The sequence below is a fragment of the Octopus bimaculoides genome, chromosome 8, assembly GCF_046866305.1.
Source record: "Octopus bimaculoides isolate indiv1 chromosome 8, ASM4686630v1, whole genome shotgun sequence".
In the NCBI taxonomy this organism is placed as follows: Eukaryota; Metazoa; Mollusca; class Cephalopoda; order Octopoda; family Octopodidae; genus Octopus; species Octopus bimaculoides.
In genome coordinates, this window is record NC_142935.1 from 15,027,774 (window position 1) to 15,053,984 (window position 26,211).

The window sequence follows — 26,211 nt, forward strand, 5'->3', positions numbered from 1 at the left end:
GATGCTTTATTCTAAACCATATCTATATTGAGTTCGAAGTTCTAAGTTTGCTTCCCAACCACTGTGTTCAGTCCCACTGCACGGCACCTTGGGTGAGTGTCTTCTGCAGTAGCCCGATCCTGACCAAAGTCTTATAAATGAATTTGGTAGAGGGAAATTAAAAGAAGCCGGTCATGTCTGCGCATGTGTGTATGTGTGTATATATACATATATGTACATGCACACACACAATGGGCTTCTTTCAGATTTCAGATTTTGTCAACCAAATCCATTCACAGGGCTTTAAGTCAGCCCAGGGCTATCATAGAAGACACTTACTCAAGGTGCCATGCAGTGGGATTGAACCCAGAACAATGTGGTTAAGAAGCAAACTTCTTACCACATGCTTAATGTTACTGTAAAATAGCTTCATGTAATATTGCAGTTTGGTGAATAATATGAAAATGGGATTTCACATGTGACTATACTGTATTCTTATTTTTATTACTGAAAGATTACTGTAAAGTGACAGTCATATAGTATAATTGAATAAATTGAAGCAATAAAAAGATTACAAAGACAAACTATATAATTAAAACTTCCAAAGACTCTTCAAATTAAATAGTTAATGATCTAAAATCTTTTTCTTAAATGTTGTCATGGATGGGTTGGGAAGAGCTGGCAAAACAGTCTCACTTCATTTAGTCAATGTCATCTCATTTTCTAAGATCTGATCTAACTACCTTTTCCTAGTCTCAAGGCTTATGATGTCAAGAGGGTATTAGTAAGATGTTTTATTAACTTCAGTGAGTTGATGTGATGGAAGAGAAAATAGAACAAAGCAAGCTAATGTTATACGTCATTTGCTTCAAGTATATTAGCTGAAATCCACTAGTTTTTCTTCCCCTAATTCAAAAATAATATTCATCAGCCTAGAACACCATTCTTTTCCTACTTCAGCACTTGATGCTAGTAAAGAGGGATTAGAATATAAATCACCATGTCCAAGAATACCATTTAGTAAAAGACATAGAAGAAACTAAGTCAAATTGCCATTGATCATTATAGATTTTCCTCCCTTTCTTTACAAGAAACTGCCAATCAGAGTCAACTGTACTGCAGATAACGCAAATAAACCGAGATTGCTTCAGCAAAACCCGAATAATCAAAAATAGATTTGAAATAATTCAAAGAGCATTAATATTTTTGTGGTTATACCCAAAGTATATGATTGTAAGAAAGGCTGAAATTATCCATCTTACAAACCATTTTATGTGAAAAGCCAAAATCTTCAGATGAAGCTTTATTGATGTTATGCAAGAACAGCTATTTGTTTATTCATTGGCAAGAATGAAAATGAATAATTTAAGTATGATGATGTAATGATGACTATATTTAGCTAAAGAACTTACAGCCTTTTCAAATATGTGTATTGGTTTACACACACACACACACACATATGGATTCCCCACTCAGTGTTTCAATATCCTTAGTATCAATGTCTTGCTGATTTATCCATTTTATCAGACAAACAGAGATTAATTCAACACTTCACCTCTAATTCCCAAAAGATATGTGCCCAGTGACAAGAATTGTTAGAAACTTCAATAAATATTAACCCTTTTGATACTAACCAGCCAGAGACCACTCTTGGCTCTGTGCTATAAACGTCTTGTTTTAAACTGATTTAAATCAAGATTTCATGTGAATTTATATTCTAAACTCCAGTTTAACAACGACAGAATTATTTTACTAAATTCCTCATTATTTTCAAAATTAATAGAAACAAAGGCTGAGTATTTCAATAGAAATATGCTAACAAAAGGATTAAGTGTCAAAGGAATAAATATCAAATTACCTTTTATTGATACACACTAATGTTTATGCATGCCACCAGACACAAATAGTTTTATCTGAAGGTCTATCTGGGTTTAACATAAGCACAATAAGCTCTGAAGCAGCTTTCTGAAGTTTTGAGGAGTATAAATTTCATACATTTTAATTCACTTACATTTAAACATGGATCTAACTTTCAATAAAATAGCATGTGTCTGTGATGTCAAGTATAACTATTAGTTTGCATTGATAAAAGATATCTTGAGGTATGTGCTTCTGTAGTTTGTTTATTCGTAAGGACTGAATGCATGAGCTCAATATATAGTAATAATGGGCATAGTATGTCTTTATTTTAGATTTCCTTGGCTTCTTTCAATTTCCTCCATTTATTTTCACACTTGTAAAGAATTCTTTTATTTCTCTCTTTTATAATTCAAACACTTGTATTCATTTTTCATCTTTAACAACAGCCAGGTTTATTTAAGTTACCTTTCACAGCTACAGTTTCATTTCCATTACATTATAAAGTTTATCTTTTGAATAAATTTTTTTTTTTCTTTTACCATTGTACATATCAAACAGAGGAACAAGGAAACACATTTGAAGGGAAATATCACTGTTGAATGAACTCCACTTAACCCTGAAGAGAAAGACAACCTTCAAATTAAATTCAAAGTCTAGTGTGTCAAGTCGAAACTAAATGCCCAATAAGCATTTAGCTGTCAATTCATTTAATGAGAATGGTGATAAAAGCTTCTAAAACTCATTTCACACATTCAAAAACCTAATCTATGAATAATGGTTTGCTTGCATTCAAAACAATTTTATATTTTGAAAAAATATACTTATATTTGTAAGCAATCACTTTAATATAAGCCATACAATAAAACAATGGCTAATTTTCAACTATTTAACAGGTAGCTGTACAACAGCAACTTCACATTTTCATCATTAACATTTAATGCTCACTTTCCAAGTGGCAAGGGTTTGATGGTTTGATAGGATCTGGTGAGCTGCAGGGCTGCATCATGCTCCATGTCAACTTTGGCTGGATGTCTTTCCTAATGCCAATCACTTTATAGAGTGTACTGGGTGCTTTTTTTTTTTTTATGCCACTGGCACAAGTGAGGTTGCCAAGTAGCTTGCAAAATAGTTCCATGTTTCATCAAATGTACTCTTTTACTCGTTTCAGCCATTTGACTGTGCCATGCTGGAGCACCACCTTTAGTCGAGCAAATCAACCCCAGCACTTATTCCTTGTATGCCTAGTACTTATTCTATCGGTCTCTTTCACCGAACCGCTAAGTTACGGGGACGTAAACACACCAGCATTGGTTGTCAAGTGATGTTGGGGGGACAAACACACACACATATATATATATATATATATATATATATATATATATATATATATATATATATATATATATATATACGACAAGCTTCATTCAGTTTCCATCTACCAAATCCACTCACAAGGTTTTGGTTGGCCCGAGGCTATAATAGAAGACACTTGCCCAAGGTGCCATGCAGTGGGACTGAACCCAGAACCATGTGGTTGGTAAGCAAGCTACTTACCACACAGCCACTCCTACGCTCATATATTTATTCTATTTTGATTTAAGATTTCTATTCAATGAACTCCTTATAAAGTTTAAACAAACAAACAATAATATCAAGAATTTGAAACCTGCAGTGACCTTTGGTAGAAGATCACCAGATTTGCAGCTCAGTTTTATCCTCTGCTGATTCCATCAGCTTTATTCCTACCTTGACAATGAAAGAAATCTAAATCTGCATTTGCTGACATGATTACACAAGGGAAGGGAAACATTAAATCAAATTCCTCAATGTCGTAAGCAACGCTTTAACACTTATTTATTTAATCCTTTTTTTTTTAATTTCTGCTTCCTTTTCCCTTTTTTACCGTTTTTCATGAGCTGGAGAGCTCCTGAGCCCTATATACAATAAAGTCGTATTAATAATGATAATAATAAAAATAATAACAATCCTTTCTACTAAAGGAACAAAGCCTGAAATTGGGGGGGGGGGGGAAGGGGCTAGTCGATTACATTGACCCCCAGTGCTTGACTGGTACTCATTTCATTGACCCCAAAAGGATGAAAGGCAAAGTCATTGTATGTATGTGTGTGTGTATATATATATTTCATTAAATGAAAGATGACATTTAATCATATCTATTTACTTTTTTCAGTTCTTAACAACCACTGAAGAAGTTTTAATGATTTTAAATTGTGAACAGTCCAAAAGCCTCTTTCATTCTATGTTTAGCTACCATTTCATTAATCATACTTGGAAGCTCTATGATGGCATTGTTTTCTTTTTAAGCTACACATGCACATTTTAGTTTCCTATTTTGCTTCAACCTCTTACAAAGCTAAAACTAAATAAATTACTACTATGGAGTGTATTTTATCAGAGAAAGGGTGAAAGCACACTTTATTAAATAGATTTTGCTATCATTTAGATAAAAAAAAAATTGAAAATGGGAAAGAATCTTGGTGTTGTACTGAAGATAAATGTGAATATCACATCTATGTTAATGGAATAGTACCAAATATAGAATAAAAAAAAAAGTTTTTGGACCATTAACAATTAGATTTATTCAATTATTGTAAAGAAATCAAAATAGATATCACAAAATGTCAGCTTCTGTTCAATGAAAAGATAAAGTGGAGGTATGGTTGTGTGGGTAAGAAGTTCACTTCCCAGCCTGTGGTTTCAGATTCATATGATATTTGCCTAAGCATCACTTTAGGCTGGGACAGATGACTTCTGCTGTAGCCCTGAGCAAACCAAAGCTTATGAGATCTGCCAAACGCATATGCGAGCTTTCTTTTCAGATGCATAATGCTGCTGTCTCCCATCCCAGGGTCTCACCAGCCCACACCTTCCGCACCCTCAGAGTTGGCACACTGAAAGGTAGGGCTGGTGAGATTGTTGAGATGTTTGAACAGAGACATGTAGATTTGTGCTGCATCCAAGAAGGTGGAGAGGAAGTTCTGCTAGGTTCCTCACAAGCAAAGAACATAGGTATAAGATTTTCTGGGTAGGGAACACTGACAGGGTTGGGGGCATGGGTATACTCCTACAGAGAAATGAGTTGATAAGGTAATCGAGATAGTCAGAGTCTGTGATAGAATACTTAAGCATAGACTAGTCTTGCAACATGGATTAGCAACCATTATCTTGGCCTATGCCCCCTTGGCCAAGGCTACCTGATGAACAGAATGACTAATTTTATGACACCCTCTTGCAGACTACCTCACTGACAAATGACAGAGACCTTCTCTTTGTGACTGGTGACTTCAATGGGCATGCTAGACAACATCCAGGGAGCTTCCATGGTGTGCATGGTGGCAACAGATTTGGTTTCCGCAATGAGGGAACCAGGCTGCTGGAGCTCTGTGATGCAAATGATCTTATGATCTATAATACTAACTTCAGGAAACCTGCCAGTCACCTGTTTACCTACTAGTCTGGTGGGTACACTAGTCAGATTGACTACATTCGCACCAGGAAACAAGAAAGATGGCTACTTATAAATGCCAAAACTTTCTCAGGTGAAGAATGCTCCCCACAGCAGAGGTTAGTAGTTAGCGACTTCAGGGCTAAATGGCTGTCCAGAAGACGACCAAAGTGGAAAAGAAGGGTCTGGAAGCTTAAGGATCCTCTAAATGGACAGAGATTTTGAGACATATTACATGAAGCTTTTGACAAAAAAGAGGGGAATATGGCATCACATAATGTGGAGGACAACTAGAGGTTCCTATGAGACAACCTGTTGAGGGCTACTGACCACATTTGTGGCTGGTGCAACAATGTAGTTGACAGGGTCATTAGGAAAAAGAAACAGGCATGGAAGGACTGGAAGTGTGGTGTATCAGATTGCCAGAAGGGAAGCTGGGAGACAGGTTTACTTAGCCAGAGGGGAAGCAGATAAGAAAAGATTTGCCAATGTTCTGCATTGTGAGGATCAGAAACTTCAAGTGTTTTGAATTGCAAGACAGTGTGTGAGAGAAAATCGCGATGTCATGTGTGTGTGTGTGTGTGTGTGCACGTCTAAGTACACACAACTATAAATGTTGACTTATCTTACATGGAACTGTCAAAGAGCAATCTAAAACTATGGAAATTCTAATTTAGTTTATTCTTGTCTTTTACTAATATTTTCATATACAAATCAGCACCATCTTCAGATTTGATTAAATCTCTGTAGTTAAACTGAATAATATCAAAAACCATTAAATTCTGCAGCTTCTAAGAAGCCTATCCTTCTTATTTTAATTTTTTTTCCATAGTATAGCATGGCTGGTATAGCATTTAAAAATTTGGACACATATTTGCATTGCTGAAGGAACCATGCACTAAAGCTTAAAGGTTGTAGCAAGTGATTATTGAGATTACCTGCACCATTGAGACACCAAAGTAATTACAGGTACCAATTTGAGAAGATTTAGTGTTCTTTTTCTGTTTTAAATTGCAGCTTATAATATCTAATATTTATATTAAAATCTTAACTATTAATGTACAATTTCTCATATTCGTGGATAAATTCTCATAGTAAACATTGAACCAAGATTTGGCACCTCAACTTCTTGATCATAAGTAGAAAAGTCTATTCTGTTAGTAGTAAACGATGATGTAATATGTGTGAAAGATATGAGATGTGTGTGACTATACGATAATAGTTAAAAAAATTTTTTTTGGAACCACAACGTAGAACCTTTAAAAAAAGAGGTTGGTAATGTGGCCACCCAGTAAGCAATGGTAGTTTGCTTCTCATCATCATGCACATTAAACTTCAGGTAATTCATTTTCAGGTTGTAATAAAGTTTGAATTAAGTGGATCAGGGGTCCCTCAGTTATTAAGTGGTGGACCAGTACCTGGCAGTGGGTCATTTGGTGCCAGGCCACACAGAAAGAATAAATTTTAAAATTCTATTTTTGTATCTTATTGACTGTCACAGTCGGTCGAGAGATTCCCTAGACATTGACTAACCCATAGCAGCGAAGAAAAAGGTATCTATGATGATGATTTTACAGATGCATACATTGAACATCACCAACATCCAATCAAATTAATATCTTCCTTGGACAAACATGATCGGCTTTAATGGTAATTATTGAAATACAAATACATAAATACCAGGTTTCACACATTTCACTCTCTATAAAAGTATTTGAATGCTTTAACAATGAAACAAAAAAACACATTTCTCTCTCTCTCTCTCACACACACATACACACAAAACACATTTATTTGTTTAAGAGCTCTGCTGCAAAGACTATTAGCCAGCTCAATGTTGAACAATTGAGTTGGTAGACAGAGATATTTCATCATTAAGGAGGAATGGTTGAATGAGTTTTTAACTATTTGTCGCAATCATGTGATATGGTGCTGAAACATGGACATCAATAAAAATACTATCAAACAAGTTACAAGCCTTTGAGATGAAGGTATAGTGGAGACTTTTGACAATATCATAGACAAGATATGAAACCAATGATGAAAAACAAAAAAGTGGCAAAACTAAGAAAATTTTATCAGACATCCTCAAAGAGAGGAAACTAAAATATTTTAAACAATTGAGAAAAAAATGCTTTACAGAAACTATAAATAGAAGGTAAAATAAATGGAGGAGGGGGGGGGAGAAAAGATGGGGAGGAGGAAATGGGGAGAGAAAGGGGAGGGAGGGGACAAGGATGAGGAAGAAGAGGGAGGGATGGATTGACAGATAGATAAATAAATAAATAAACAAATAAATATATATATATATATATATATATATATATATATATATATATATATATATATATAGAGAGAGAGAGAGAGAGAGAGAGAGAGAGAGAGAGAGACAGACAGAGAGAGACAGAGAAAGAGATAGGAAGGGAGAGAGAAACCAGGGATTATATGGATGAAAAATATCTTTTCTACAAAAGGCACAAAGCCTGAAATTTTTAGGGAACGGACTAGTTAATTACATCAACCCCAATGTTCAACTGATATTTATTTCCCCAACTCTGAAAGGCAAAGCCAACCACAGTTGAACTCAGAACACAAAGATGGATGAAATACTGCTAAACATTTTGTCTAGCATGTTTAACGATTTGATAGCATAAAAGATGCACAAGGATATTAGAGATGCACCCCAATTTCAGCAGTGCGTATTTAGGATTAAAAGTATTCAGTACATTAAAGCTTGTAATATTTAGAGCAACTTCAAGGTAGCAAGTTGGGAGAATCGTTAGCATGCCAGGTAAAATGCTTAGCAGCATTTCCTTCTTCTTTATGTTCTGAGTTCAAATTTCCATCCAGGTCAACTTTGCATTTCATCATTTTGGGGTTGATAAAATAAGTACCAGTTGAGCATTGGCGGGGGGGGGGGGGGGGTCGATGAAATCGACTTACCCTTTCCCCGAAATGCCAGCCTTGTACCAAAATTTGAAATCAATATTTAGAGCAACTTATATATAAGACCCAGGGTGATATTTTGTGATAATTTTTTTTTTAGAAAAAAGGTGCATCTTTTAGAAAAAAAAAAGTGCACCAATCATGATGAGCAACCTTGTATTCAAAAATATTGTAAACCATGTCCCTTCACCCACCCCGTCTTTTTAAGGGTAAGTAGGAATAAATACCAGATTGTGCAGGAGTGCTACTGGTATTATGCAGTACAACCTACTGCATGGATGTGTCATTGACTTCTATTCTGGTTCCCCCAACAGGATTGTCTGATTAAGAGGATTGCTAGACGCCCAGCAGGACATAAGCAATGCCCATCAAAAAGAAGGATGAACTGAAAGCAAAGTCAACGACTGTCTAGTAATATTGTGGGGACGTAGAAATGCTGAGTTAGTATCTAGCATAGTGTAAGATCACTGAGGGAGAGGCACCCTTAGCTTTTGTTAAAACATATCTCTTGGAGAAGGTACTACTCTGTCCACAGTTACTAATAGTATAATCTAATTTGGTGTCTGGACTAAGCAGCCGGACTAAGACAAGGACAACTCTAAACACAAACCCACATCGCCTGTCAGTGAGCACCTGCGAAGATGTGAGAGCTAAGGGAGTCAACTCTGAGAGCTATCGGGTCAGAAGAGAACTCGTAGCCCTTCTAGCCTTATTCATACTGAAGAAAGCTTAAAGATGCAATAAATGAGTTATGTCTGAGGCCCCATTACCATCAGCTCTGCAGTTGGGAATATTCATTCATTTGTTTAGGAATAAATGTTCTTAGGTGATCTTTCTTTATTTACAACCGTAGTCGGTGATTAGTGAGAAGTTTAACTGTTGCTTCTAGTAAGTGAAGCGAACAAATACAGGTTCTCTCGTTGATTCTTTAAAGTTTAATGATTTTAGATATGAGGTTGTTGTTGAGCAAAGGAATATCATACAGACCGGACATCACTTCAAATATACAGGGCGTGAGAATTTGTTATAGATTTTATAGTGAATGGTAACAATTATCAAGCATATTCCGGTCAGTATCGATGTACAAAATAAAAATTAGATCTAAGGGAGATAACTTTGAAGAAAAAATTAAAAAGTACAAATGTTAGGTGAACTATTGTTTTTAATAAAGCTCTGAGATTGTTTTTTTTTTTTTTTACAAATATGGGCAACTGCTATTAATATTATTATACAGCCAAGGTAATCATTTCGCAGTCGATAAAATGTTGTTGGCACTCCGTCGCTTACGACGACGAGGGTTCCAGTTGATCCGATCAACGGAACAGCCTGCTCGTGAAATTAACATTCAAGTGGCTGAGCACTCCACAGACACGTGTACCCTTAACGTAGTTCTCGGGGATATTCAGCGTGACACAGTGTAATAAGACTGGACCTTTGAATTACAGGTACAACAGAAACAGGAAGTAAGAGTGAGAGAAAGTTGTGGCGAAAGAGTACAGCAGTGTTCGTCACCATCCCCTGCCGGAGCCTCCTGGAGCTTTAGATGTTTTCTCTCAATAAACACTCACAACGCCTGGTCTGGGAATCGAAACCGCGATCCCGCTGCTTTAACCACTGCGCCTCCACAGTCGATAAAATAAAGTACCAGTCAAAATACTGGACTGATGTAATCAACTAACTTTCCCCGCCCTAAAATTTTGAAACGCTTTCGTTTTACAATAGTTTTAATGGTTAAAAGAACTGCAAATTTTTTTAGCTAAAGGGAAATAACTTTTAGTGGCTTCTAAGTTTACCCATACCATTTCATATCTGGTTCGATCAGTATCACATTTTTCAATGAGGTTGAATATTTTAAAGACATTTTACACTTTCATTTAAACTATAAAGTGACCTATTCAAAATAGCTTATTGTTTCTATTTTTAATCTCAAAGAATTAAGTACATACCTAATCAAATACCATCCTAAGTTAGACCTAAATGCACAGGCTTATGATCATAAGGTGATTCAGCCATGATCATCGTCATTTTGTATGTATACTCCATTGCGTCCTCTATTTTTGAGACAGCCGGATATGACTTAAAGGAGATTTGGCTATTGCTTTTAGCAGGTCCAGCGACAAAAATACAGTCTCTCGTTGGTCCGTATGTTACGTCTATCGTAGTATGTTTAGCTAAGATGAATAGCTTGTAATACTTCGACCGTGCGAACCAAAGGAGATGGCGACGTAGACGGTAAAGGCTCCTTCTTACCATGTCGCACGGTCGAACACAAAATAAGATACATATACGATAGAAAGAAGGCTCATCGTGAGAGATACAAACAAGGTGCCAGTAAAGAACTTAGGACAGACACAACCGTTAGATAGAAAATGAGAGGAAGTTTATTAACAAAGTGAAACTGTTTGTGTCTGTGTGCGCGTGCATGCGGCATATAAAATAACAGTAGGTAAGTCAGGCCTTCGTGTACAAGAGAAGGTATACAACAATGTTAAGTGACGGACAGTCGTATAAGCAATAGTGTGTGTACAATATGTGAGAGTACAAGTGTGCGTGTGTATGAGAGGAAACACAGAACATAGAGTGTCTGTAAAGTCTTCAAACACTGAGATAGAGAAATACCAGTTCGTATTAGAGTTACACAAGGAGATAGAATGTTCATACGCAGAAAGTTGTGGCCAAGTAGCAGAGCTGTGGTTCACAATATGTGTTGAGCGTCGAATGCTGTGACCGTGTTACCTGGTACGGAATATTCTGGCTGGTTAGTTCTGACTGTTGTTCATGGTGGAAATATTCCACTCAACAGCGAAGATAAAACTCGCTTGTTGATGTTGGTGTTGCTGGCGACGACAATGGTAGACAGTACATTGGTGGTGAAGACGTCGGCGCTGGAACTGGCTGTAGCTGGTTCTGTATGTGTGGTCAGCGACCAGACCTGTGAGTGATCTGGAATCGAAGAAGAGCTACCGTCGTTGGATCGGGCTTATTTATAGCTGAAATAGGGCTCACCGGAAACCCAGAAAAACTCTATCTCACGTGACCTTATGTTAAGCCACGATTGGACGTAATGCCCCCTTAGCAAGCAGAACATGGGGACAACTGCCGCGCAAATAAGAACCAATCAGGATGTAGGACAGAAGGGACCGAGGCAGCCGAATGCTAGATTTTAGCAGCTTCGTTATCATTTATGATTGAATGCCCGAGAGAGAGAGGTTTCACTACAAGCTCATTGCTACTTTATAAACCAGTTCCATCCTTAATTTCCAACAAATTGGCGCGAGCATAGCTGCCTGTTTAAGAAGCTCGCTTTGTAACCACGTGGTTTTAGGATCAGTCACACTATGTGGCACCTTGAGTAAGTATCTTCTACTTTAGCCCCCGGCAAATCAATGTCTTGTGAGTGAAATTGGTACATGGAAACTGAAAGGAAGCCCGTCGTATATACGTATATGTTTGTCCCCCATCCTCACCGCTTGACAACCTGGTTTCGTTTGTTGAAGTCCCCATTATTTAGCGGTTTGGTAAAAAGAGGCCAATACAAAAAGTACAAGTATTCAAAAGAATTAAGTACTTGGGTCGCTTTGTTCGATTAAATCCTTTAAGGCAGTGCTCCAGCACGGCCGCAGCGCAATGACTGAAGCAAGTAAATGATGAACTATCCCCCTATCAACATGTCTCCTTTTTTGGAGGGGGAGGGGTCTACTTTTTTATGCTAAAACTGTTGATTGACCAATAAAAAAAAATCATAAGTAAATTATATACCTTTTATGGCTACAAATATATTTTCATTATTTTAAAATGTTTTTGTTGCTTAGACGAAAATAATTGAAAATAGTTAACGAGAATGCGCATGATTTAGTGTTCAAAGTACTTGGCTCAAGATTGTAAGGTCGTGAGTTCGGTTCCCGGCGGCGCGTTGTGTCATTGAGTAAGATACTTTATCTCACGTTGCTCCAGCCGACTCAGCTGGCAAAAATGAGTTGAAACTGTAATTCAAAAGGGCTGGCCTTGTCATATTCTGTGTACGCTGAATCTCCTTGAGAACTATGTTGAGGGTATGCGTGTCTATGGAGTACTCAGCAACATGCATGTTAATTTCACGAGCAGGCTGTTCCGTTGATCGATCAACTGGAACCCTCGCCCTCGTAACCGACAGAGTACTAGATGAAACTATATGGGAGATAACTCTTTAATGCTTATGAAATAATGGCATTGTAGTTTGTGCGTCGGATAGAAAACTTTGCGACTCGTTGGAGTTGATATAATAAAAAGTACAAGTACAGTAGAGGAGTTAATTTCGTCTCCTGAAATCGGTTATGTGAAGAGACCAAGAAAGCGCGTTCCCATCGTGACAAGAAAGAGATAACGTATTGTAATTAAGATACCAAAGTAAAATTTTAATTATAAAATTAAGAACTGATTAGTTAGAGATACTTCAACTGGTACAAAATGAAAGCAACAAAACCTAAACAAAACTGAACTGTGAAATAAATCAACATGTTGCAAAATTAAAATTAAATTCTCAAATAGGCGCCGGAATACCTGGGTGATTAAGAAGGACGCTTTGCATGATATCTTGGGCATATGCCTTCTACTATAGCTCCGGGCCGACCAATGCCTTATGAGTAAATATGGTACATGGAGCCTGTGTGGAAACCCATCGTGTGTACGCGCACATAAATATATAACGGCTGGCACAGCTTGACAACAGGAATTTGTGTATGTCCCATAACTTAGTGGTTAGAGGCACAAACATGGCTGTATGGTAAGAAGTTTGTTTCCAAACTACATAGTTTTGGGTTCAGCCCCACTACTCAGCACCTTGGGGAAGTATTTTCTCTATAGACCCAGGTCAACAAAAGCCTTGAGTGGATTTGGTAGATGGAAACTGAAAGAAGCCCACTATATGTGTATATATCATCATCATTTAATATCCATGTTCTAGGTTGGTATGGGTTGAATGGTTTGGCAAGATCTGATGTTTTCAAAGACTGCATCAAGCTCCAGTGTCTGTTTTGGCACGGCTTTACAGCTGGATGCCCTTCCTCAACCCAACCACTTTACAGTGTGGACTGGGTACTGTTTTCATGCACCTGCACTGTTGAAGTTGTGCAGTTCACAAGACTATGAACCCTGGGGGGAGGTGGGAGACAGTTTCATGCTAGGAGATGAGGGGATTACCATAGGGGAGCAGAGTGCAGAGGATCTGCATGGCTATTCACGTCTAGTAGGGGAGAGAAAGGGGAAGTGATCAGTAGGAGCTGTAACACCTAGATACAGGTAATAAGGTGCTCAGGTAGCCCCACAAGGCACAAGCTGAGTAAAAGTGGGTGCGTGGATAGTTTGCAAGATTGTATGGGAAAATGAATGATGGGTGGGGAGGCAAACAGCTAAAATAGGTAGGGTTGAAGGGTGACTGAAATAAGAGCCATGAGCTGGGGAAGAGGAATGGAGAAGAGTGGGGTGGTGAGCAGCAGAAGTAAAACTGGTGGGGAGAAAGACAAGAAAGATATGATATGACTGGGTAGTTTGTGGAGCTGGACATGGAGGGGAGAGAGGCAGGCATCAGGCATGAGTGGGGGAAAGCCACTGTAATGATTGAACCCAAAACATAGCACTTCCATATCTCAGTTTTGCTGAGGAGGGTGCATCTTTTTGAGAAGCTCATATTGCCAGAAATACTGGTCTTTGTCATCTCATTCATCAGGCTCAGGACCATGAGGTCAGTTTTCCTCACTTCATCCCATGTTTTTCTGAACCTTCCTCTTCCATAGGTTCCAACCACATTAAGCAAAATGCACTTCTTCACGCAGCTGTCCTCATCCATATGCATCACATGTCCATACCAGTGCAGTCTTCTTTCTTGAACACATCTCATTCCTCTTATTCCCAGTTTTTCACTCAGTATCTTTGTACTAATTCTTTCACACACCATGTGTGTGTGAATTAGGGTGGAGTGAAATAAAAAATTGTGGAAATTGAAAATGCCCGAGGCCTAAAATCTTGCTATATATTATTACTAGAAAAATGCAAAATTTTGCTTAGATCAGTCAGGGGCATTTACTCCCTCAAACCACCCAAACTCCACTATTGTAAAAAATTTACAAAAATCCCTCATTTTCGGAGTTTAGTGGGCTCGAGGAAATAAATGCCCTTGATTGATCTCAGTGAAAATTTAGCGTTTTTCTAGTAATCAAATATAGCAACATTTTAGCCCTCAGGCATTTTCAATTTCTACAATTTTAAAAATGTTCACTCCATCCTAGTGTGCATGTCACTGTCTCCTTGCCTTGACTCCATGGGACAGTTGTAAAATGAGTGTCATCATCACATGAGTGTTGTCCTTTGTTCACAATCTTCTGTGAAAACATGTTTACTCAGAAGGAAATAGTACCTTACTTGAAAACAGGTAAGGGTTGGTAACAGAAAGAGCATCTTGCTTCAACAAGTTCTGTTCAACCCATGCAAGCATGGAAAAGTGAATATTAAAGAAATGATGACAATGATGGTGAAAGAAACTGAACAAAAATTAACCAAGAAAGTGATTTGCCATCAGCAATATTATTTTGCAATATAATGTTGTAAATGGAGAATGCAAACTGAATGAGAAGATGCCATGAATAAGTAATGGAAAGTCTCCATGGTTGAAGCACATGAAGGAAGATCTTGACAGAGATGACCTGAAACTATTAAATCTCAAAATACAAATGATTTAAAACCAAGAGTTGTAGAAAACTACTGCTGTACTGCAAACCTATTCAATTCATACCAGTATGAAAACTAAATATAAAAGAAATGGTGATACGTCAAATAAATTAAATTGATTAAAATTTTTAAATATTTAATTTAACTTCTTTTCAACTGACATAACATTAATTTTTGTAGAAGTGGGTATGACAGACTGAGTCAACCTTAGTATATTAAATCATCATCATCATTGATATTTATTGTCTTAACTCCCATTAGAAAGATGAAAAACAAAGTAATCTCCCGTGAGATTTTAAAACAGAATGTGAACATCTGCCTTTGGATTTGGCCTATATAGGTCATATTGTCTTTACAATGGATGCATTATATCAATCAACTGTATGGTCTAGTTTACAGCTTCCTAATTTCAAACAGAGACATATACTATCCAAAACTGTTACACAAATAAGAATCTATACAATAAATTATAAAATACATAATGAAAAATTAATAACTTGATATTTACAATTTGTATAGCAGCTACGGGAAAATGTATCTATTTTCTCAAAAAGCTGGACCACTGCCAATCAATGTAATAGATACAATAGAACTTTACCATTTACAAGTTTGTATAGCCATGAAATTATTACTGAAGTTGATATTCTCAACTATAAAACATTAAGCTATATTGTACGATAGAGTTCAATAAGTCCACTAAACACTCATGATTTAACATCTGTCTTCCATGCTAGCATGGGTTGGATGGTTTGACAGGATCTGACACGTCTAAGGACTATGTTGTACTTCAATACCTTCTTTTGCATGGTTTCTATGACTAGATGTCCTTCCTTATGCCCTACTAACTAAATGTTGCTAGCACAAAAAATTATTGGTTTCCTCAGGCCCTACATTTTACCTTACATAAGCATTTCCTAAAACCAAAAAGGCTTTAAGAGCTGAGGCATAAGACCAATTTTATGGTGTTAAGTAAATAGAAGTTAACACACACACACCACTTGGATACAGGGCAGACTTATTAAAATATCTGACAAATGATTTGCTACCGGTTCCAGACAACATGGTGAGGTGTAGCACATAAAATTAAATATTATCCAAATACTCAAAATATTTACAGTTGATTTGAACTCAAAACCTATTAATTTGTATTCCTACACCCCTGACATTTCACTTGATTATGTGCAAATACAAATTGTCAACACGATAATTAAAAATGGTAACATTATTATTATTTAGGTCACAGCCTGGAATTGAACTCGGAATCTTGGGGTTAGTAGCCCGCGCTCTTAATAATATTTTTATTATTTATTTAAGCTGGTACTTTACCAGTTTCTAAATTACAGGACATAAACAAACCAACACTGGTTGTTAAGCAGTGACAGAGAAACATGAACATATACATATGAGGGGCTTCCACACAGTTTCCAGCTACCAATTACCTCAAGAGGCATTGTACAGCCCAGGACTATAGTAAAAGACTTCTCCAAAGTGTCTTACAGTGAGACTGAACCAAAATTATATGATTATGAAGCAATTCCTAATATTTTAAATAATGATTTCTCACATTCACAAAATAATAATAACAGTAATAACCCTTTCTACTTAGGCACAAGGCCTAGATTTTCTGGGGAGGGGGCTAGTCTATCACATCGACCCCAGTACTTGACTGGTACTTAATTTATCGACCCTGAAAGGATGAAAGGCAAAGTTGACCTCGGTGGAATTTGAACTCAGAATGTGGCAGGAGATGAAATACTGCTAAGCATTTCACCCATTGTGTTAACAATTCTGCCAGCTCACCACCTTAATAATAACAGTAATAAAAATAGACCACCGGTAACAATTCTAGTAGTCTCTGAATAGTTTTACAATTTCTAAAATTAGGTCAACCTAAAAACAGCTGTTTCAAAGACATAGGAAGAATTAATGAAATCAGAACTCAGACTACTGGATTTCTCTCAAGAGAAAAGACAAAGCATAGGCAGAAGCATAATTGTGTGGTTAAGAAGCTCTACAACCATATGACTTCAGGTTCGTTTCCACCGCATGGCACCTTGGACAAGTGTCTTCTTCTAAAGCCTTGGGCTGACCAAGGCCTTATGAGTGAATTTAGTAGACGGAAACTATGTGGAAGCCTGTCATGTGTGTGTGTGTGCATGTACATTTGTGCCCACCACCATCACTTGACAATGAGTGTTAGTTTGTTTACAGCCCCATAACTTAGCAATTTGACTAAAAAGTCTGATAGAATAAGTACCAGACTTAAAAAATAAGCACTGGGGTTGATTTGTTTGGCTAAACTTTCTAATGCAGTGCCCCAGCATGGCCACATTCCAATGACTGAAACAAGTAAAGGGAAGAAGCTATTGATGTTGTTACTGAGTGTTAAAATAGTGTATAACAAATCCTTACAAGTATGGCTAAGAAATGACAAAACAATGATTAATAGAAATATAACAGTATAACAAAGTGCAGTTACAATGTTTTAAGATGTTTTTTAAGCTCCAAGGAATTTTAAAGAATAGTACCTAGCTTGGGTTTCATAGGTTAAAGCAGGTGAGAGATAAATCTGTTTGGAAAAGAGGCCAAACTATGACTAACAATCTCAAAACCTGGTATGTATTCCTAACAGGTAGATGAATTGGAACAATATACTATAAAGTGTTCATGAACACTATAAAATGCCAGCAGCAGATTTGAACTTAAAACAAGAGTAGGTATTCCAATATCTTAACCAATCTGTTATCTTGCTTCTAGAAATATATGTATAAATAATTGCGACAGAAGCAGATTCAATACCAAAAGATAATCTCCCGCTAAAAGTGGATGTGTCACAGATATCTTACAGCTTCCATATATGCACCAAACCTGCTTGCAATGGTCTTTGGTCATCCCAACATTATAGTAGACACTTACCCAAGGTGCTATGCAGCATGACCGAACCCAAAACTATGCCCGATCCTAGAGATACTGTCAATCCTGGACTTGCATCAGATGAATCGAGGATTTTTTCTAAAAGCTACAGTTTTGGAAAGACAGCATTCTTTCAATGGGCAGTGAATTGATTTCGGTAGTTGCAAGTGAGCACTTGAGACCAAGTGTGCTTAGGTTTCTATTGTATTTACCTCCACAGGTGTTGAGAACTCTATTCTTTTCATTTGTGTGCACAGACAAACACGCATGTAGTTGTTTGGTTGCCTGCCAACCACATGATTCCAGGTTTAGCTCCACAGCATGGCACCTTCAGCAAGTGTCTTCTACTATATTCCCAGACCAACCAAAGCCTTATGAGTAGATTTGGCAGACGGAAACAGAAAGAAACCCATACGTATGTATATAGGAGTGGAGGTATGTCTGTGAGTTTGTGTCTCCTTGCCTTGACATCACATGATAGTTGTAAATGATTTTCACTGTTGTAAAAATAATGCCATTCATTTCCAATATTCTGCATGGAAACAGGTGAAGGTTGGCATCAGCAAGGGCATCTGGCTATAGAAAATTTACCTCAACAAACTGTCTGACCCATACAAGCATGGAAAAGTAGTCATTAAAATGATGAGGATATAACTTGGTAGGAATGGGCTATGCACAGGGCCTCCAAGACTGGTGAGATTCATATGGTTGATGTTCAGTTTGAACATCTCCAAGTCAATATTTGCAGGAAAAAACAAACGTGGGTAGGAATGGAATTCTAGAGGGATGATATTCCAGGGAGAAAGGAATGACATAATGCTTATATGGTATCTTAGATGGCTGGTATAGGGGTGAAATGAAGGTGTTGGGTAGATGAATGTTGGTGGTATGCAGACAGCTGGTTCTGAGAAACAGAGGCAATTGTAGTAGCAACAATAAAACTCCATCGGTTATGACTATGAGTGTTCCAGTTGATCCAATTAATTGAACAGCCTGCTTGTGAAATTAACATGCAAGTGGTTGAGCACTCCACAGACACATGTACACTTAATGTAGTTCTCAGGGAGATTCCAAGTAACACAAAATATGACAAGGCTGACTCTTTGAATTACAGATACAACTCACTTTGGCCAGCTGAGTGGAGTGGAGCAATGTGAGATAAAGTGTCTCACTCAAGGACACAATGCACTACTGGAAATTGAACTTACAATTATGAACCAAATACCCTAACTGCTAAACCATGTGCCTTCACAACAATGGAATCAGCAAAGTGACGAGACATGGCACATCTGTGGGATAGTCATTGAAGTGTTGGTGAGTTTTTGCCATTAAATCCAACAACTTTTTTCAGTGCTATCCAAGATGTTCGAATGTGGAACTAGTAATCTACAGTAGGCCTCACTTGAACATTGTAGAGAGTCGGTATTTTCTGTAGCTTTGGAGATATAGTTTAAACTATGTTATGAATACAAGCTAAAGTCCTTAGGTTACCCCAGGAAATGAAGTTCATGAAATTCATAATAAGAGACAAAACAGTTGAAGATGGTGATATTTAAATGAAGACCTACAAGTGATGTTCCTACAATAATAATAATAATAATAATAATAATATTTCTACTGTAGGCACAAGGCCTGAAATTTAGTAGGTAGGGTCTAGTTTGGCGTTAGGAAGGGCATCCAGCTGTAGAAACTCTGCCAGATCAGATTGGGGCCTGGTGCAGCCATCTGGTTCACCAGTCTTCAGTCAAATCGTCCAACCCATGCTAGCATGGAAAGCGGACGTTAAACGATGATGATGATGATGTGGTACATGACTGGTGCTACATTTTATCAATCCTGAAAGGATAAAAGGCAAAGTTGAGCCCAGCAGGATTTGAACTCAGAACATGAAGAGCCAGAAGAAATGCTGCTAAGCAATTTCTGATGTACTAAAGATTCTGCCAACTTAACACTAAAATAATAATTCTAATGTTTGGCACAGGGCTAGCCATTTTGAGTGGAAAGGGAAATTAATTTACATTGTTCCCAATGCTCAACTGGTACTTATTTTATTAGCCCTGAAAATAAGAAAAGCAGAGTTGATCTTGGCAAAATTTGAACTAAGAATGTGAAGAACCAAATAAAATGCTGCGAGGCATTTTGTCCAACATGCTAAGAATTCTACCAGATCTAAAAATGAGCTTATTGTAATCAGTGCATTAGTTCATTACAATGGATCTAGAGTGTCCGAAAAATTGCTAATGCTCATGGAAAAAACAAATATAGTCATTAAAAAGCTTGTTAGGAATCTGAAGCAGTGTGTCAATGAAATAGATAAAAAAGATTATTGCCATTCTAAGAAAAAGCAAGTTTCACACCACTCCTTCCTTTTAACTTTAAGATACATTGTTCTTTCTTAATTATTAAACTTTATTTCTCACATTTACATACCACAAATCAATATCTTTACAAACTTAAGTTACTTCAGACGAGAATAGGACAACTATCTGTAAAGTGATTGCTGTCGCGATTTATGCAAAAATCTAAATTTGCAGATACAGTCAACCTACTCTCGTGTTAATAATAATAATTTTTTAAATGGAATAAAGATGGAAAAGATTTGCACAACTCGCCTGTACGTGTTCATTATTCTATGTACAGATAGAAATCTGAGAACTTTTCCCCAAAAATTAGAGTACGACATATATAATAGACATGGTTCCCTGTCAAATGACAACTGTAGAGAATGTTTTCTTAATACTGAGAAATATTTCTAATTCAAAAATTACCAAAAGTGAGTGGATATTATTTACAGTGAATTTTTAAAAATTAAAAAGTAAAACAAGAGCTAAATTTCTTTAACATAGGACATATTTTTGAAATCGTAAATACATTATGTACATACATCTTCCCTTTTATTCCGGCTTTTGAACCAAAACATTTTGAATTGATCTAATGCTTCTATAAGAAACAACCTCGTTAAAAAGAACCTAAAATATATTTGCATTGTAACAAATATAGACTACTTTTTTTTCCGTCCCTACAATATATATATATATATATATATATATATATATATATATATACACGCACACACACACACACACACACAGATCAATAATATTCATTGAGAGAATTTAATGTATCAGCCGCTATTAACGAAGAAGAAAACATACATGTGGCTAAAACAAATGTTTGAAAGTACCAAAATGTTTCACAGAAGAATAAGATGATACAACATAATGTGAACAATAAACAATACCCGTCATAACATGTTAATAATAATAATAATAAAAAGAAAGACACAATAAAGGAAATATGTCTAGTTTAAAAGATATGGAATACAGATGTAATAATACAAGACAATGTAGGTGCACGTATGTGGAGGAGTTTAATCGGAATAGAATATCGCATCATGGTGACAAATTCATTGATTAACAGAGACTGGAGAGCATTTCACTCGTATTTACCAAAAATGAATGCTGCAGACGACAGATAACTATTTCAAAACACACACCCCTATTCTTAAAAAGAGATTATTGCAACAACACACAAGTGATTAATCGTATTCTTAGAATCAGATGTAGTAAAAAATTCGACAAAGAATTCAAAAATGAATGCTTCTATACAGGTGTAGTTCATTAAAAATGCTGACTTACCTTTAAGTGCTAAAAGATGTTCTTTTTCACGGGAACCCTCCATGTTGTTTAATATAAGACTCGCAGAAACGACGAAGGAGGATAAATTATTTGAAAGAAGTATTGTACGGCAATAAAGTAAAAAAAAAAATTTAATAATATTTTCATAGGTTATTACACTTCAGTATTTCAATTTGTTTAGTCTTTTTTATATAGCAGAATATTTCAAAAAACAAATAAATAAATGTAATTGAGAAGTATGGAAAACTATAAGCGATATAATATATACAGATTCTTCCCAATACAGATGAATTGCGTTTCACCGCTGTTAAATAGTAATTTATTAATGATGTGATTTTGTGGGCGGTAGAATTTATGCAAACGCTAGAGAGCAGTAGGTACTTTTGGATTTCAAAATGAAATCGTGCTCTGTCGAACTTAGCTTTCAACCTTTAAAAGGCTTGTTTAGCTAAGATCAGTGCTGACATATGAAACTATGATCAAAGGCGTTCCAACCATGACCATCCAAATTTTTGTATATTCAGGACGATATTATCCAATGTGCCCTTTTTTTTTCTTTTAAGACTATAGGCTGTGATAATATTATGCTAATATTGTACGCAATTTGCATGCGATTAGATCTATTCCAGTTCGGTGTAACAGCTTTGCTTTCGGTTGAATAAAACATCTGAACGGCAAGTATTATTACATTGTGAACTATAACTATTTCTGTAAACATGTCCATGACAAACTTCCACAGTGTAATTATAGTAAATTTCCATTCTATGATCCAGATATGACTGAGGTTTGGCTACTGCTGCAAGAATGGAAGATACTCTGGACATCAAAAAATTTTACATCTTACTTGTTTCAGTCATTGGATTGCAGCCATGCTAGGGTATCGCTTTTGAAAGGTTTTAGTGGAACAAATTGACCCCATTATTTTTTTTTCTTTTTAAAGTCTAGTACTCATTCTATCATTCTAGTTTGCCAAACCACTAAATTACGGGGGAGATAAACAAACTAACAGCGGTGGGATGGGGAACAAAAACAAACACATACACTCACACACACACATATATATATATACGACAAGCTTCCATATAGTTTCTCCGCTAAATTCGCTCGCGAAGCATTAGTCCAAGACACTTGCCTAATGCGTCGCACTGTGGGACTGAACTTGAAACCATGTGATTGCAAAGCGAAAAAATATTTAAAAAATCAACATGTTTCATTTTATTTAAACTAACTGTGATGGCCAGAGAGAAAATTTCCAGGTAGGTGAAAACCTTGGAACTTATAACAATGAAATTAGCCATCAGTGGTCAGTGTAGGCACAGTTACCCCCCTTGACAGCGGGTTCAAACAAGCTGGCCATATATAGGGGGCGTTACGCAACATTAAGGTTCAGACAGTCATCTCGTCCTCTTTCTACACTGGGGTGCGAACTGCGAAGACATAACCTGACTGGCTCTCTCTCATACCGCACGCCAGCTAACAAATAGGAGCAAAAGCACAGAAGACCATGGCCTCTACGCACCAACCATTCCATTTATCATTCAGTTGTGTATATACGTGTGGCCACAATAAACATATTTAAAGTTACAACCGTGTTTATATATTCTTCATCTTGGTTTACTACCAAATGAGATTATAGCCTTCTGAGTGAGTCACATTAGGTGACTCAGCAACAACCTACCCATCTATATCAGTACCTTGGCTGACCTAAATGATATATTTTGGTATTATTTGGAATATATCCGCTTTATATATTTTTATCTATGTCAGTAAAAGTTTAACTGCAAGTATTTCAATACTTATAGTCTTAAATACCTTTCAATGTCTCTTTATTGTGACGGCCGTGTGATATGATACAGAAGAGCCATTCTCGTCACCTCACATCACATGGTCTTTACGAATCAATCGTTCCTAAAGTATCTCAAAACTAGAATAAATTCTAGGTGTCTAAATTCATTGCTTTGGTTCAATTTCACTGAGACTGAATTACGGAAATAGTGGAACCAGTAATGATACATTGATCATATTCACTTCATAGCCTTTTTCGCTATTTGAAATTTGGTGGAGCATGGCTATATAGAGACTAGAGAGATTCTCACCCCGCTCGATATCCTGATCATCAATGTCAAGTAAGTAATCTTGGCGACAGTTTGAGAAGTAGTGAAGTTCATAAATATACTACTTTTATCATCAATTCTCCTTTCTTTATCAGAAAGATTTGGCACTGAATCTTTTTTTCCTAACCATTTAGTGTCCATAATTTTTCATGTAAAAGTCCCTATCAACTCAAACAGTCCTAGCGTGTTTTTCTTTGTGATTAGAGTCTATTTGATTGCAGCATTTTACATATTCAATGTGTTGACAATAAAACCGTTTGTGTGGTATTTTCTGCACGTTATCTTGGCCGTCTTACAGCCACTGGTTAGCTAGTAGATAAACGCATTATATATAGCTAATGTCTGGCAGAGAAAAAGCGCCAAAGACGAAATTGTTAATGATAATCCCGTGTTATTTACAATACAGGAATTCTAATGAGTTAAACATTTGCCGGATCCTTTATTTTACTATCAAACTGGTTACCGATAATAAAAATAATTCTCAATCAGACTGAATGGGTTAGTCACTTGTTGGCGTCATCAATCTGAAAGCAACCTGTTTATTGATAATTATCTTTACATGTGAATACTGTGATTCAGGTTCGTTTCCTATGTAGTGAATTGGTGTTTGGAACTGCCAGATATTCCTGCTACAGTATTAATAGGAGCTGGATAAGGTGTATACAGATAAAGCAACAGTAACATCCTATATGTCATATATCAAGAGGGCTGTTTTTACAGCATTATAGGCACTGAAGCAAAATGCTGCACCGAGACCCTTACAAACACAACCACAGCATATACATAAGATAGCTTGTAGGCACCATAGACCCCCACCTTCTCAAGCAACTGGTCATGCGTCTTCGCATATGTATATATATAGTGGAGAAAAAGTTCACTGCGCTACTTAACACTATATACATATGTGTGTGTGTGTGCACCTTCGTTGCTCTTCTATCTTGGTTCCTGCATCTCCACAGCCAAGCTAATAAGGGAACCTCAACATGGTTCCTTGACCAATAGGAATTAGCAATCGAACATTTTTCGAAGCATACCCTTCCATCTTAAAATAAGTAAATAAATAAATAAAAGACGCAGTTGATAATGTAGTCCCAGACAGACTATGTCTTAGAACAATAAGACAGGGTTGTCACAACTGGAATGCTTTCGATCATAAAGCCTGCTCGTTCAGAGCCGACTTTAGGTAAATAGGAATCAAATATACATTTGAACTAGGCTCAGTATTAGTACTGGTAACAAGACGTCTCAGAGAAAAGTAATTAATGGTAAACAAATTTGAACTTATTTGCCTACATGATAGTTGCGAACGTCATAACATACATTAAAGAAATTTCTTTGAGTTTTAACTATCAGTTAACAAAACATCTCCAAAATGGTTTTCTAAATACACACGTTTCCCCCCTTGATATGCAAAGGTAAACACTACAAAATCCCTCAAAAAATTCAAGGTAGTCATAAAGAAAAATAGGAGCCATCTTGATTTAAATGACAAAACCTATCTTCAACAAACACACAGCAGATAAAATACATCGGTTTCACGTGTGAATAAAAGAGAGAGAGAGAGAGAGAGAGATTTTAATAAAATATATCTATGTATACTATGTATGAAGAAACTCGATTATTTTCAAATTATGGCACTTTTTTACATCCGTAGAAATCGAAAATTTTGCTTTTGTACTGTTCTTCAACTTGCATAATGTTTGTAAACATGGCCACAGGCGGAGCGTCAAGCTATTCGTCCTGCAGTGCTTCTTTGCTAGGATCGCAGGATAATGTGCAACAGTCACCTGAAAATGTAAGTTAACATCTTATTTCATTAGGAAATATGCTTGCAAAACCTTGCACAAATATTTCCGATTCGTTATAACCTCCAAGTAATTTATCTTAAATGGCGTTTTCTCCATCGGCTTTTATCGTTATTATGTCTCGAAAACAGCATTTCTTAATTTCATTGTATATCCCTGATGTGTGTATTTGCTTGGTAATAAGCTTTGCAGTTTTTATTATTATTATTTTTTGAAATCCTGCATAAATTATCATTTTGATAGATTTGTTCATTAAATTTGACATGTTTTAACAAAATATTTCTAGCTTCACTTGGATTATATTTACGAAACAACTTAAGCCCTGTAAATTTGATGAAGAAGAAATGAAACAGATTCCCTTCCTCTACGATAATTTCATCTAATAAAGATGATAATCGTCGGGAATCAAATAAATGTCGTTGTTACTACAAGACTACTATCCAATTTTAATACATGGGGGTGTCTTATATAGACACAGGATCAGAAATTTAGAAGGAAATAGTTGTATCGATCACTAAGTACTTCTCTGATACTTGTTTATCGATATCAAAAGGGTAAAATGCAAAGTCGACTCCGTTCGGGATTTGAACTCAGAACGTAAAAGGGCTGTGATTAAATACTGCAAAGCAGTTTATCCTATGCTCTAACGGTTTGGCTAATCTACCGCTCTCATTCATTATCCGTTTTAATATTTCATAAATGTTGTTTTTACTGAATCTTCCTACATGCATGCATCCATCTCCCCCATCACCCGTACATACATACATACATGCATACATGGTGTCCAT

At 36.5% G+C, this 26,211-nt stretch overlaps 2 protein-coding genes across 4 annotated transcripts in view; one reads left to right on the forward strand and one right to left on the reverse strand.

The window, feature by feature from the left end:
• LOC106879192 (trafficking protein particle complex subunit 13) overlaps nucleotides 1-21,554 on the reverse strand; it is a 274,417-nt gene extending 252,863 nt beyond the window's left edge. For all 3 annotated transcript variants that reach the window (XM_014928647.3, XM_089356112.1, XM_089356113.1), the window contains exon 1: nucleotides 21,505-21,554. In XM_014928647.3, the coding sequence (XP_014784133.1) occupies nucleotides 21,505-21,547 (43 nt within the window). In that variant the 5' untranslated portion in view covers nucleotides 21,548-21,554. The remainder of the gene's footprint in view (nucleotides 1-21,504) is intronic.
• A 3,755-nt stretch (nucleotides 21,555-25,309) lies between these two features.
• Nucleotides 25,310-26,211, forward strand: part of LOC106879190 (E3 ubiquitin-protein ligase TRIM23) — a 27,058-nt gene continuing 26,156 nt past the window's right edge. The window contains exon 1 of the mRNA XM_014928644.3: nucleotides 25,310-25,413. Coding sequence (XP_014784130.1) covers nucleotides 25,315-25,413 — 99 coding nt within the window. The 5' untranslated portion in view covers nucleotides 25,310-25,314. The remainder of the gene's footprint in view (nucleotides 25,414-26,211) is intronic.